At 42.0% G+C, this 13,743-nt stretch overlaps 1 protein-coding gene across 9 annotated transcripts in view; it reads left to right on the forward strand.

The window, feature by feature from the left end:
• Nucleotides 1-13,373, forward strand: part of dennd5b (DENN/MADD domain containing 5B) — a 44,403-nt gene extending 31,030 nt beyond the window's left edge. For 2 of the 9 annotated variants that reach the window (XM_072672466.1, XM_072672470.1), the window contains 15 exons: nt 696-789; nt 2,877-3,008; nt 3,249-3,401; nt 3,874-3,952; nt 4,077-4,158; nt 4,860-4,988; nt 5,670-5,791; nt 6,258-6,403; nt 7,270-7,311; nt 8,055-8,173; nt 8,411-8,598; nt 8,701-8,783; nt 8,892-9,018; nt 10,273-10,447; nt 10,725-13,373. In XM_072672466.1, coding sequence (XP_072528567.1) covers nt 696-789; nt 2,877-3,008; nt 3,249-3,401; nt 3,874-3,952; nt 4,077-4,158; nt 4,860-4,988; nt 5,670-5,791; nt 6,258-6,403; nt 7,270-7,311; nt 8,055-8,173; nt 8,411-8,598; nt 8,701-8,783; nt 8,892-9,018; nt 10,273-10,447; nt 10,725-10,908 — 1,855 coding nt within the window. In that variant the 3' untranslated portion in view covers nt 10,909-13,373. Of the gene's footprint in view, nt 1-695; nt 790-1,468; nt 1,580-2,876; nt 3,009-3,248; nt 3,402-3,873; nt 3,953-4,076; nt 4,159-4,859; nt 4,989-5,669; nt 5,792-6,257; nt 6,404-7,269; nt 7,312-8,054; nt 8,174-8,410; nt 8,599-8,700; nt 8,784-8,891; nt 9,019-10,272; nt 10,448-10,724 lie in introns of all 9 variants that reach the window. The other 7 variants (XM_072672468.1, XM_072672471.1, XM_072672469.1 and 4 more) reach the window with 5 other exon arrangements.
• Nucleotides 13,374-13,743: the final 370 nt, after the last annotated feature.

Consider the following 13,743-nt stretch of genomic DNA (forward strand, 5'->3'; position numbering starts at 1 on the left):
CTTAAAATAAGCTAAATCCTCTACCAGTGGGTGCTTTCAGTGGATAATATAATTTTAAATTAGTTAGTAATAATTTGAATAATTTTATTACATTGTTTGTTTATTTTTTAACTTCAGGATGACACAGATGTGCAAAGGTCCTGACGCACAGTTTGTCTCGTGCCTGTAGAGAAGTATTGCCAATAGAACAGGACTCTCTGGAGCAGCCAAACTTAAACCTATTGGCACCATGTCTAATGCCAGGAATGGGCTAGAGGACTACAAAGCCCCCCAGCATTGAGCTGTGGAGCTGTGTTTTCTGGAATGATGCTGCTCCAGCCAATACTTTTGGGATTAGTTGGGAATGAGATTGGGTGGTGATCATCCATCATCCTGACCTCACTAGCACTCTTAACACTGAATGCAATCAAATCCACAGCAATGCTCGAACATCTAGTGGAAGGCCAGTTACTCCAACAAAAGCAGGATAAAACTCCCTTTAATACCCTTTTTTCGGAAGCAACAATGAATGAGCATGTGTCCCAATACTTTTGTCCATATAGTGTATTTAGCCAGTTTGAGCGGATTTCACTTGCTAAGATGTACTTGTAGTTGAAGTACGTTAAATGGGTTAAACCTGAGCTGCTGATCAGGTCACTAATTTGTTAGCTTGTGCTCATGTACGTGTGCTGTCTCACTCTTAAATCCTCTGCCAGCAGGTGGTCTAATCGCACTGGTCCAGCTCAGCGCAGGAGGGAATGGCCCAGGCAGCAGCCTGACCACCTTGGGCTTGACAATGACCTGAAAGAGGTGCAGTATGACCGCTTGCTTTCGTCCTCACCCCCCGGTCTTTTATGCCACATTTCATTAACTCTGGTCCTCTTATTTTTCCTGACTTTTGAGTGCAGTCTGTTCTACAGTATGGTCTGTCCTTTTCACTGGAAATTAGGCAAATTGACTATGAATGACTTCTTTATCCAATCTGACTTGCTGAGCAGCTGTGGAGAGTACCGTCCCTGGAAGCTATATGACCTATTTGCAGAGATAAACTCAACGGATGTCGTTGTAATACAGTTTCTATACTAATATACAGCAATTTATACATATACATAATTTACCGGCGCTATAGCTGGAGCTTGATTCCTTTTGATTCCTCCACTGCAGTTGACTTTGTGGCTTTATAATGTTCAATATAACACTAATCTGTTGCTGCTGCCTCCATTTTCATATGTGTATGTTTTTTTGGTTAGTTTTAAGCATCAACTTTCCTTTAAGTTTGTCTTTGTGTGATTTAGTTTCTTTCAGTTTGTCTTGCATGTCATTCTGTTGTGTCTTCATGCTTAAGTCTGTTCTTTTATTTGTGTGCATGCTGCCCCCCCCCTCTTTTCTTTCTGCTCTTTCCTTTCTTTCCTTTCTTTCTTTTTCTTGTCTTTTTGTTTGTGGCGTCTGTCGTTTGAATGCCGTGGGTGTGGGCTGTACCACTCGGCAGCAGGTGGAGGGGTGTCTGGTGGTGCAGAACTCAATGGCATTCTGGGAATGGGACAAGGCCCCACCCCCTCCCGTTAAACCGCCCAAAAAGTCCTTCTCAGCCTGCTGCCTGGTATGTTGAGGCCTGCCATTGTGTGACCAGCTGAACCCTGTTTCAACACGCCTTGAGCCTTCAGCACCACTTTTTGTAGCATCTAAACCAGCTGAAACCTAGCGTGAAAGAGCTGTGATGACCGCGGACGGTTGTTATTTCAGTAGCAGTCTCAAACGTGTGCTGCCAAAGCTTTTTCGCTCTTCTCACTGGCTCATAGTCAACACCCTTACAGCCTCAGCCCTTAAAACTCCGTTCTTCCACAGGTTAAACGGAATGAAATGGTAAATAACGCTGGATAGGGATAGGCATGACTGTATTTTAGCACTATTGTGTTAGAAGTCCTCACAGTATGCTTTTCTGAAACTTTCAGCAACATTTTGTATAAAATGATTAGACTCGTAGTTTTATTGTTATTAAATGCGTCACTATTTGACCAGTCAAACTTATGAAAGCTGAGAAAAAGAAAATGCCATGATGCATATTGTGAAAATATGTCTTCAAATATCATTATTATATATGCAAGTAGGATACTTCTGACTCCCTTTCATATGTTTGGAATAACTATACATTCAATAACTCAATTTGTATATTATTTAAACACTATTATTTATAATATATTAAACACACACTATTTTTTCTATTTGTTCATTGGACAGAAATGCTTCACAATGACTTGAATGAATAAAATCATTGTTCATTTATATTCCTTTTCCTGTAAAGAAGGGTTTTTTTTCTATAAAATTGACATTTTGGTAATACAAAGTTTTTAGTTGTTTTTTCGTGACTGTGAAAATATATTACAATTTTATTTTTTTTAAATATTAAAAAATTTAAATTTAAAAATAAAAATTAAATTTATTTAAAATGTTAAAAATCTAAAAATATCCCTTTCGTGTGTAGAATTTAAGTTATTTTTGTTAGTTTATTTCAAGTAATTTGGTAAATAAAGAATACATAGTGGCGAATATACCGTGTGTGTGTGTGTGTGTGTGTGTGTGTGTGTGTGTGTGTGTGTGTGTGTGTGTGTGTGTGTGTGTGTGTGTGTGTGTGTGTGTGTGTGTGTGTGTGTGTGTGTGTGTGTGTGTGTTAACTGAACTGGTTCAGTTCTGATTAGATTTCTGTTTCACGTTAAGCACCTTCAGCAAACCTTATATTATATAAACCTTTATATAATAAAAAAAATAAATTTAATATCTGGTTTTATAGCTGGGGGATTCAATATTAAAAATATTGATTCCAAGCTTTTGAAGCGTGGTTTCAGACTCTTGAACACACAGGCATGTAGTGTCTAACATGCACATGTCTCTCTCTGTAGAAGTACATGCAGGAGGCTCGTAGTCTGGGGAAGAATCTGAGGCAGCCCAAGCTGTCGGACCTCTCCCCAGCTGTCATTGCCCAGACCAACTGGAAGTTTGTGGAGGGCTTACTGAAGGAGTGCAGAATGAAGGTCCGTTTCTTTCCCTCTTTCTCTTCCATGAACACGCAGACACAAACACGACATATATAGACGATGTCCGCTTCAGTATATATGTATATGTATTCTACTCTTGGTTATTGAGAACAGGGAGTGCAGCAGAACCGCAGTATGGTCTGGTTGGCGTTATTCATTTATCATTCATTAATTAAGCAGGCTGCTTTCCTATAGTGTCATGTAGCTTGTGCTAATGTTGTGAATGGGTGTGTGCAGACTAAGCGGATGTTGGTGGAGAAGATGGGCCGGGAGGCTGTGGAGCTGGGCCATGGAGAAGCTAATATTACTGGACTGGAGGAGAACACACTAATAGCTAGCCTGTGTGACCTGCTGGAGAGAATATGGAGCCACGGCCTGCAGGTCAAACAGGTAAATTGCAAGTGGGTCCGTGCTAGAGTACAAGCAGTCCCTACCCTAGCAGCGTTCCAGCGGAGGCTGTTCAGCCAACCAGACGATGTGGCTTGACATGATTGGATACTCAATACAAAGTATGGCAAGTTCGACTCACAGATATAAACCCTCAAGGATGGTAGGACTCTGTATGGTCCAATAATGCTAGACCAAATGTACATATTGGCTCTGTCTTGATAAATCAACCACATACTTGAAGTCTAACTTTTAAAAATACTGAATATGTGCACTACATCACACCTTCCTTTAAAGGCTTTTAGTGTGAATACTATTCAAACTTTGAATAGTAGCAATAAAGGGTTTCACAGAAATTGCCAAAGCATTCCCAAATGCACATATACTGTGGTGATAAATTAGTAAAAATATACATTAAAATACAAACAATCTAATCATATTCTTGCTTTGATTGGTTGTGTGTGTCTGTGTACAGGGAAAATCTGCATTGTGGTCCCACCTAATGCACTACCAAGCCAGAGAGGAGATGACCGAGCAACAGGCAGAGTCTCCAGGTACGGCCTTTTTTTTCCTTTCTCCACATGTACATACACACTTTACCACTCATTGTCATTTTTATATGCTCACACTTTAACACACTGTCTGAGTCATTAGTGCTGTCTGGTTCCTCTGCTGCAGTGTCTACAGGACAGGAGAGGAGGAAGTCTGAGTCTTCTATCGGACTGCCGGCACTGCGTGTATCTGTAGTGCAGGACATGAGGTGAGGGATTCGTTTCCACTTCATAGCTCGTGGTGTTTTGAAACACTCAATATCTTTTTGAGTATAAATATCTCAATATCTGAATATCTTTTTAGAGATTTTATGGCATAGGTTATTGCACGTACTGTGTGCATAGTGAAATGCACTGTTTGTGTCTGTTTCTAACTAATAAAAATGACACAAGGTTGTCTATTAAATAAATAAGTTTAAAATAAAAAAGCTACTATTTTGGAACATGTACAGTTATGCTCATGGAAATTGTGCATTACTGAATATGGAAACATGCTTAATGTTGAATGATTTCATGCATCAGGAAGGGAAGAGGCTTTTGCATGTCTCTAGCAGAGATGTGAGCGTGAAATCAACACAGAAAGCTGTGGTTTGGATTTGAGATTTATCTCTCTCAAAAGATCCTATTAAAGTAGCTACACACTATTGGGTAGAGCCAGGAACTCCTAGGCTATTTTGGTCAGTTTCTGGACATTCATGTGAAGATTGGACTAAAACAGCCAGCTTTAACTAGTTTGACTGAGCTTAATAATAATTAACTTGGCCCCTGTTGATCACAAACTGGGCTATGAACAAGTTGCTTTAAAATAAATAAATAAATCGGTCAGTGTAAAAGTGCCCCCCCCCACCCCCTTTGCCCACACTCAGAATGTTCCTGTTTTGTCTTTCATCCCCTCCTCTCTCTCCCATAGGCACATTCAGAACATGGGGGAGATAAAGACAGATGTAGGCCGGGCACGAGCCTGGATCCGTCTCTCTCTGGAGAAGAAGCTGCTCTCTCAGCACCTTAAACAGCTGCTGTCCAACCAGGCCTTAACTAAGTAAGACACACACACACACACACACACACACACATATATACATATATATATATATATATATATATATATATATATACACACACATGTTCTCATTTCAAAATCTCATAACTTTGTACTATTTGCCAGTATCAGCTACTTTTTAACATTGTGTGCATCTGACCTATGGAAATCTTACTATAGAAGACTCATTCTACCAAACTTGTTCCTTTTCCACCTTGTAGTAGAAATTGAGATTTTCCCACCATATGCCAAAATTTCGTATTAATATTATTCTTTTAAATCCGACATGGGGGGGCCATGTTCACAGTAAAATGTGACTGGGTGCCATGTGGCGAGGTGGTAAAGTTCATTTTAAAATGGCTGCAGTTCATGTGGTCATGTTTCTGACCCATCACATATGCCAAGCAATTTAAAATATGCATTTCTTTACATTAGTAATGTAAAAATGTAAAACAGTTTAATAACCGTGTAATACATGTTTTTTTGTTTGTTTGTTTGTTTGTTCCTGGCTGCTCCTAAGGATCAAATAATGTCACTTTGTGATGCTTAATGCAGCTTATTAAACTTTGTAAATACAAATGCTGCCCATTCCATTGCTTGCTCTGAAACTGACTCCTCCTTAAATGAGAGCATGTTATAGGAGGTTAGTAAGTTACTGATTCCTGTGGTCCATGTCCACAGGAAACTGTATAAGCGCTATGCCTTCCTACGGTGTGAGGAGGAGAAGGAGCAGTTTCTCTTTCATCTGCTGAGTCTGAATGCTGTGGACTATTTCTGCTTCACCAGTGTCTTCACCACAATCAGTGAGTAGTCATGGGACACACACACACCAGCTTTGGATCACGGCTGGTTCTGTGCTTTTTTTTTTTTTTTTTAATATTAACTTTTCTTATGAGATTTTTGCTTAGTTTTATTTTGTTGTGGAAGATTCAATTGCAGAGGCTGTGTCTGGTCTGAAATTGCATTGCTGTCCTGTGTCCCCGTGTTCACCGTCTCATCTCCTCCCTTTACCCCTGCTGTCCTCACATTCCTCCCAAACCTCCAATAACAGATTAAAAATGGAGGTTATTATGACTGTGAGGGATCAGGGATAAAGCAGCTGTGTGGGTGTGTGGGGGGTGCATCTGCGAAAAATGACTGTGCATCTCTGAAATTAGGTGCTTGAGATGATCTAGGAGCTTGAGTGTGCATCTCCGTTATCCACAAAGCGTGTCATTCGTGCAGCGCTCTCTGAAGCAGCGGCTTTTTCTTTTGTTGTTTTTCCTTTAGTGATTCCTTACCGGGCTGTCATCATCCCCATCAAGAAGCTGAGCAACGCCATGACCACGTCAAACCCCTGGGTGTGTGTGTCGGGTGAACTGGGCGACTCTGGCATCATGCAGATTCCAAAGAACGTTCTAGAGATGACGTTTGATGTAAGTGCTCTGACATCACACTGTTCCTGTCCTGTTTTCATGGTAACAACTTCCGAGTGGGGAGCAGCTGCAGTACCTCTGCGCTTCACTTCTCCTCTCGCGTTAGTCATACAACGGCTTTCACAGCCTATGTTTGTGTTGTTTTGTTTTTTTGTTTGTTTGTTTATTTATGTTCCCCGTCATTAATGGACGTGACCTGGAACAATAGAAATGGATAGAGTAAATTACTAACCATGTCAGTTAATTTAAATAATTGACTGACATATAATTTCTGCGGACTGTGGTGCTGCTTTGGAACAACATTGTGATGGTGCTCATGGTTCTGCTCCGATGCAGCTTATTTTGGGAGTTGCTAGGTGCTAGATCTCTAAGGGGGTAATGTATTCAGTGTGGTTATCGATGCTTAAGCATTTTTAGACAGGAGTATGTTGGGATTTCACAGGTACATGTCAGCAAATCCCCATGACCTGAAGCTTTAACGACAGCAGGGGTATGATGCTGATAAGGATACATGGGTTATAACTAATGAGGGAGCAGAACAGTCCTAGACACTATTGGGCATAATATTTGATTTTCTAATTGCAGTATAATAAGCTATTCATGGGGAACATATAGTCTTTCTTAACGAGGGTCATTTGTATTTGCATGTTGCCACAGTGATGTAGACCTGATTTGCATGCGTGCGTGCGTGTGTGCGTGTGTGTACTGCTGGAGACTGCTTCACTTTAGAATCCGAAAGCCTTATGTTTGACTCCGCCTTAAACCCACGTCCCAGTGGGACGTTGAAATGCAGAGAGCCAATCACTGCTATTTCTCTTGCTGCCAATCATCCATCATGTCCTAACTCATCATGTCTCCTTTCCCAGTCTGCCTTTAGGCCTCACACGCACATCTCCGCCCTCTTCAAGGTTAGGAGAACCATGTCTCCCCGTTTCCCCCTCATCTCTCTCCATTCATCCACCCATCCATCTATCTCTGTTCATCAACTGCTCTCATTTCCCCACCTGTTCTTCTTTACTGGCACCGTCTGGATATTCTTGTAGACTATTAATACAGTGACTTGTTTGTCATTTTCATGCAGCAGTTGCTCTTCGAAACTTGATTTTTAATTAAAAATGTTGTCATTTTCTTGAAAATGACATTCAAGACCACTAGTGTGGTCTAAAATCTTGGTGTGGCTCTATTGTGCTGTCTGTAGGACATAGGTTTTGTGTGTTAGCAGCGCAGATAAGTAGCTTTGAGTGTGCTAGGATTCTCTTGCAGGTGGCCTCAGTTTAAACGTTACTTGGGTTCAGCAAATGTTGGGCATAGAGGAGCACTTCAGCATTTTTCAGCCTAGTCTCTATTGACTTCTGTATCCTACATCAGTAACCACTGATAAAAGTTTAGTAAAAGGATAGAATAACCGTAGTCTTAAAACTCACAGGCAATAAGCAGCTGCTGTAGCAGCAGCAGTAGACGCTATGCTACAGAGCTGGTAGTTGGAGATGCGGTTGAAAAGCACTGGAGTGTTCCTTTTAAAGGCAGTGTTTGCTATCTGTCTCCTTCTCCAACTGACTAACACTCTCACTCACACGCTTATTCAGCCACCTTCTTAGCATTGCTGACATTGTTCTCATGCTGTCTGTACATATGTGCATGTGCCCTACAGTGCCAGAATCTGGGGAAGCTGACCACTGTGCAGTTGGGTCATGATAACGCTGGGCTCCTGGCCAAGTGGCTGGTGGACTGCGTGATGGTCCGCAATGAGATTACCGGACACACATACAAGTGAGCTGTGCATTTAATCTCAATGTGATTACATCTACAGAGAAGGGAGGACTCACTACAGCACATCTTAAAGCATGAATACTGTTCATTTTAGAAATCTTTAATAAACCACGTCTTCGTCTGCTCTCTTATCTATTCAAATGGACAGAAATTGTGACCAGGGATGCCCAAACTTTTGCATGCCATCATATATAAATTACTGTGGGAGCTGAATTTGAGTTCTGTTGCATTTCCCAGGTTCCCGTGTGGTCGCTGGCTCGGGAAAGGCGTAGACGATGGCAGTCTGGAGCGAATTCTGATTGGAGAATTAGTCGTTCCATGCAGCGAAGAGGAGGTGGTGCGAGGAAGCAAGACTCCGCCTCCTCAGCGCTCACCTTCACAACTTCGGCGAATCAGCATGACCTCTATCACAGGCCGGGGCACCAGTATGTTTAAACTTTGAGAACGTCAAATATCCGCTGTAGATTTTATGTGTTAGTCACATGATTTAACGCTGTATTTTTCACATTAATGCTGTTTCTCCCTAGAACCAACAACCGATCAGATACAGGAGGCCATCAGCGAGGCAGTCAACAACATCTTGAAACATTTTCACAAACCAGAGAAAGAGGTAAGTGTGTGAGCACACCCATGTGTTCATTTTTGCAAGTTTTGTGTGTGGTGGTGGTGTTGTTATTGTTGTTGACGACCTGGACTCCTGTTCCTGTCTTTCTATCAGAGAGGTAGTCTGACAGTTTTGCTGTGTGGAGAGGGCGGGTTGGTGGGAGCGCTGGAGCAGTTCTTCTACCACGGCTTCCGCACGGCTCGTCTTTTCCAGAAAAACATCTTTGTCTGGGATTTTATAGGTGAGTCAGCTGAAGATGTTCTCTAAGAGGTTCGTCTTTTCCAGGGAAACATTTAATAGAAGGAGCTCAGAATAGAGCTATCGCTAATCTAAGCCCATGTTCAGACTGGCAGCCTAAATCTGATGGCTCTTTGGCCTATCTAGATTGTATTCAGATTGATTTTTTGATTGTCGGGACAGCCAAAACCACATTTGGAGGTGGTTTGAAATGCTATTACAATCTGATTTGTACAGCTGCATCTCTGTCTGGATGCTTTGGCCGCACAAATCTGATTTCACTGTGTCTTTAGCGTCACACACACCGTGCCAGACAATAACCACGTCAAATCCAGAGCGACATCCATCTCCCCTGATCCCTATGTGAAAATTAGGTGTCCGGCCACTTGTTGGAATATCTGTTTATGGAGTCCTGCCCTTCAACAAAAAGAGCCAATCAGCTCGCTGGTTATGCAGCGAGCGGAGGAGGGTTGAAGGTGAGGTAGTGGGGAAAGCTCCTCTCAATGTGGAGAGCACAAGTACATTAGCCGGAACAAGCCAAAAAAAAAAAAATCACATTTTGTGCACTACTGAGCCAAACTATACAAACACTTCATGAGGTTTTTGTCTGATTTATTCAGGGATATAAAGAATGTTTTTGAAATGGTAATCTGATCTTCAGTTTCCAGTATTTTGGCCTCTCCTCCTTCATAAAAATAGAAGCATGGTCTTGTATGAATGAAAATTAGATGGCTTTGCAAAGACTGCGGTGAATAGACTTTCCTATAAGGACTTCAATGAAAGCGCCTACATCGTTACCACAGCAACCCCTGCACATGCACACGCAAATCCGATCTGATCACTTGCGAATCGCAGTGCGGACGGTCATTGCACCAAAATATAAGACATAGAAGTCATTATAAAATGATGCTGTGCCTGTGTTCAGATGAAGTCCCAGCCAAACCTTGAGTGGTCATGTTCATTTTTCCAGTAGCACTCAGCTCTGGAGTTGTAGCTTACTGAGTGGTAATGATGCAGGGTTGCACAAAGGACTTGAGGGACATGAAAAATGTACCGTTCAGTGAGTTCGGACACCTAAGAAAAGGTGCCATCTCTGAACATTGAATTGTTTGTATTGTTTACAAAGATGTAACCGAGATCTGCTGCAGTTCAGTTGTCTTAACAGTGAGCAGTTCACATAAGGCATTTATGCAAACTGCTCTCATTTAGAATGAGCATATATTTAACACAGGGAGTGTGTATCTTATGTTTTGAACAGAGAGATCAGTGGTATATATGGAGAGCACTGATCAGATGGGGGATCTGCAGGAAACGGCAGAGCCTTTTGGTTTGACTTGTGACTCTCTCTGCCGTTATGCCAATGCGATCAACAACACATCACGTAACATCGGCAAGGATGGCAAGTTCCAGCTGCTGATTTGCCTTGGGGCAAGGTAAGAGCGTTCACAGGACTGTATATAGGCTTCTTGTATATCGTTGCTGTCGCTCACATCTGTACATCTAGCAGTTGTTTTTTACATTGTGTTTAAATTCACTTAACCGTGATGAATTGACCAATAAAAATGCTCCAAAATTACACTGACTTCTATAGTCAAGAGGATTTTTTCCTCCTCCTGTAAAGTGGACATTTTCAAGATGTATATTGCAGTCTGGATAAAAGCAGACTATAGACTTTTACTCACCCATTCCTCCCTTCCTCTGTCTGTCCAGAGATCGTCTGCTGTCTAACTGGCTCCCCCTGCTGGTGGAGTGTCCCATCATCACACGGATGTATGAGGAGACTGCACTGCTGCGCGACCGCGTCGCCGTCAACTCTCTCATCAGCATTCTGCAGTCGCTTCATGACTTCCCCATCACTCTAGAGACCTCCCTTACCAAAGGCGTGGACCTGTAGTCCCCTCCCGAAGCCTCGAGCTTCAGACTCAAACCTCCCCATCCTCAGCACAGCATCCCTCTTCACTTCTGCTACTGCAGTTGCTCTTTTAGGGCCAGCATGGCTCCAGCAGCTTGACACCGAGTTGCTCAAAAGGCAAAAAAGGAAGCTTGTAGTTCAGCCATCTCCCACCCCACCCCCTGCACTCAGAAAAAAGGTGTCTCGTAGCAGTGTTGAGGGTTTGGATTCCTGCTAAAAGCTGTGCTCATTTATTCTGTTTTCTTTTCTTTCTTTTTTTTTTTTTGCAAAAGAACCTGTGGATTTACAGAGAGTTCTCTTCTCCTGTGTTGGTCCTTCTGACTCCCAGCCACCTTTTAGATTGCCCCGTAGTCAGATTCACAGAAACAAAGGAGTTTGCTGGAAAGTATTAAGAAATGGCTTTGCTTTTGTCATTTGCTGCAGACCATTCGCGTTGTCGGCTTCTCGCCTCTCTGCATTTCTTTCTACAAAGGAAGGCTGAAGCTGACTCTCTCTTGCACAACTGTTAATGGACAGCTAAGAGTATTGGGGTCGGATATCGGCCACAGGTGGATCTTTTTTTGTTTTGTTCCAAGTCAACCTCGAACCTTGATATGGCGGTTGATCTGCAAGGAGAGGATCCCCTTCAACAGACTGCTTGAAGGTTGTCGTCTGAGAATAGTTTGGCTGGATCAGTCGAGCTGAACCTGTGGTAGTTTAAAGGAAATGACATTCCGGCGACAACAAGAGAAAACACTGTAGTGGATATCCGTACCTGTTATCATTTTGTGAATGCGTGCGTGCTTGCGTGAGTGTGTGTGTGTGTGTGTGTGTGTGTGTGTGTATATATACTTATGAGAAGAACATTACAGGAAGAGGTTTATTTTGCCAATCAGTATTAACTTGGTTTGTGTTGAAATCAAGCTTGAATTTTATATTTAGGACAAAACACTGGAAACAGAACAGCAATAACGCACCCCGCCATCTCCCGCCCTCATACAGACTGAAGTAGTTATTCATAGGCCCGGACAGCGCTCCCTTTCGTACCATGTAGTAATTTCCTCCACCTGTGGAATTTGTCACGTGTTTAAAGCCACTATGAGGATGGTTTGGAATCAAAGTTATTTTACCTGTTCATGTAGCTTTCTCCTTTCTCTGGGCAGTTCGAGGCTCTAGAGGCAACAGAATTTCTGACAGAATCTCAAACACAGTTACGTCTCTGGTCCCCCAACTCCGCTCCTGGGGAGCTACCACCTTCCCACAGACTTTAGATCTAGCCCAAACCCACCCCTCCTGACTGAACGCATTACTGCCTTTGAAAGTCTTAGTTTGGGGGAATGGGATAAAACCTGCAGGAAGGTAGATTTGCAGGAGGAGGGCTGAATTTGAAACTTGCAGGAGGATGGATCTCCAGGAGGAGTGTTGGTTGTGCAACCTGCCGGGAGGTAGAGCTACAGCAGGAGGGTTGGAGTGGAAACCTGCAGGAAGGTGGATCTTTAGGAGTAGGAAAGAAGACCACTGGTATATATAAATCTCAGTTGTCCTGGCTGGGGCTTTAAGGCCACAAGAATGTGGATTACATAAGTACAGAATTAAAAAACTGGAAATCTAGATATACGTGTAGACGTACAGCCAGGACGCCTCTCTAGACGGACAACAGTATTTTCAAAGAATTTATAATAATTACTGCTGAAGAAATCATTGGCTGCAGACGATAAGACTCCTCCCCTAATTTTACCTTGAATTACAGAGTTTGGAATTTGTTCACCCGTGTTTAGGTCTGCGAGAGGGTGCATGAATGAACTCGAGCACGCTTTTCATTTTTCCAGCGTCTTGGATGGTTTCTGTGTATTTATTGTTATTTTTTTAACATCGCTCTTCGCAACACTGGTTGTTTTACAGTATGTGCTGAACTGGATCATTTCGACGTGATGCCGTATCAGTTATTTATTTCCTGGTGTATCATATCCGCTATTTAGTCTCGGTTGGTTCAAACTGTGTGTATTATCAGTATATGTTTGCCTGTGTAAGATTGAACTGAATCCAAATGTCTCTCTCCCCTCAGTCAAAGTTGTTCAGACGTTTCTTTGCATTTAGTTGCATTATTGGGAAGAAGTAAAACACTGGATCATTCCCTGTTGTCTGCAGTGCTATTGCATGCTACTTGTTTTAGAGCTCGGAGCTGCAGCTATAGCTGTAGATTAGTGAGTAAAACCTCAAGCCCCAGCCCTCTCCTGTCCTCATTTAGACCCGTTCCAGGGTCTCTGCATAGCTCTCTTTTGCCCGACGAGTACTTGGGCAGTTCTATCTTATATATTTTTCCCTTCTCCTATTGAATGCGTTGTGAACTTTCCTTATCAGGAATTTGAAGCGAGTGGATTCTTCCATCTGTCCGTAATGGGTAAATGATTGCTGTTATGTTCATGATATTTATGAAACATCTCATTAAAATTGCTCAGTATGTTCAAGTCTGTGTCTTCTACAGCTTTTTTTTTATTAGATAAGATAAGAGTCCTTTATTAGTCCCGCAGTGGGGACATTCACAGTGTAGCAGCAGAAAGGGATAGCAGGACACTCAGTTACAAAAATTTGGATAAATAATTTACACTATATACACAATATAAATAAGAATTAAAAAAGCAATAAACAATATTAAACAATATTATCTACAGCAATCTATTATTATTATTACAATCGATCTATTATTATTTATTTATTTTTTTTTTTAAACTGTGTTGATTTAGCTTTCAGAGAACTCTTATTTGGGACTGCCCAGAGATTGCAAGAGTGTGTTGTTTATACTAAAAGGAGGCGGTCCTATTTGTGTGCTCACTGGCA

The sequence above is a fragment of the Salminus brasiliensis genome, chromosome 2 (assembly GCF_030463535.1).
Source record: "Salminus brasiliensis chromosome 2, fSalBra1.hap2, whole genome shotgun sequence".
Classification (NCBI taxonomy): domain Eukaryota; kingdom Metazoa; phylum Chordata; class Actinopteri; order Characiformes; family Bryconidae; genus Salminus; species Salminus brasiliensis.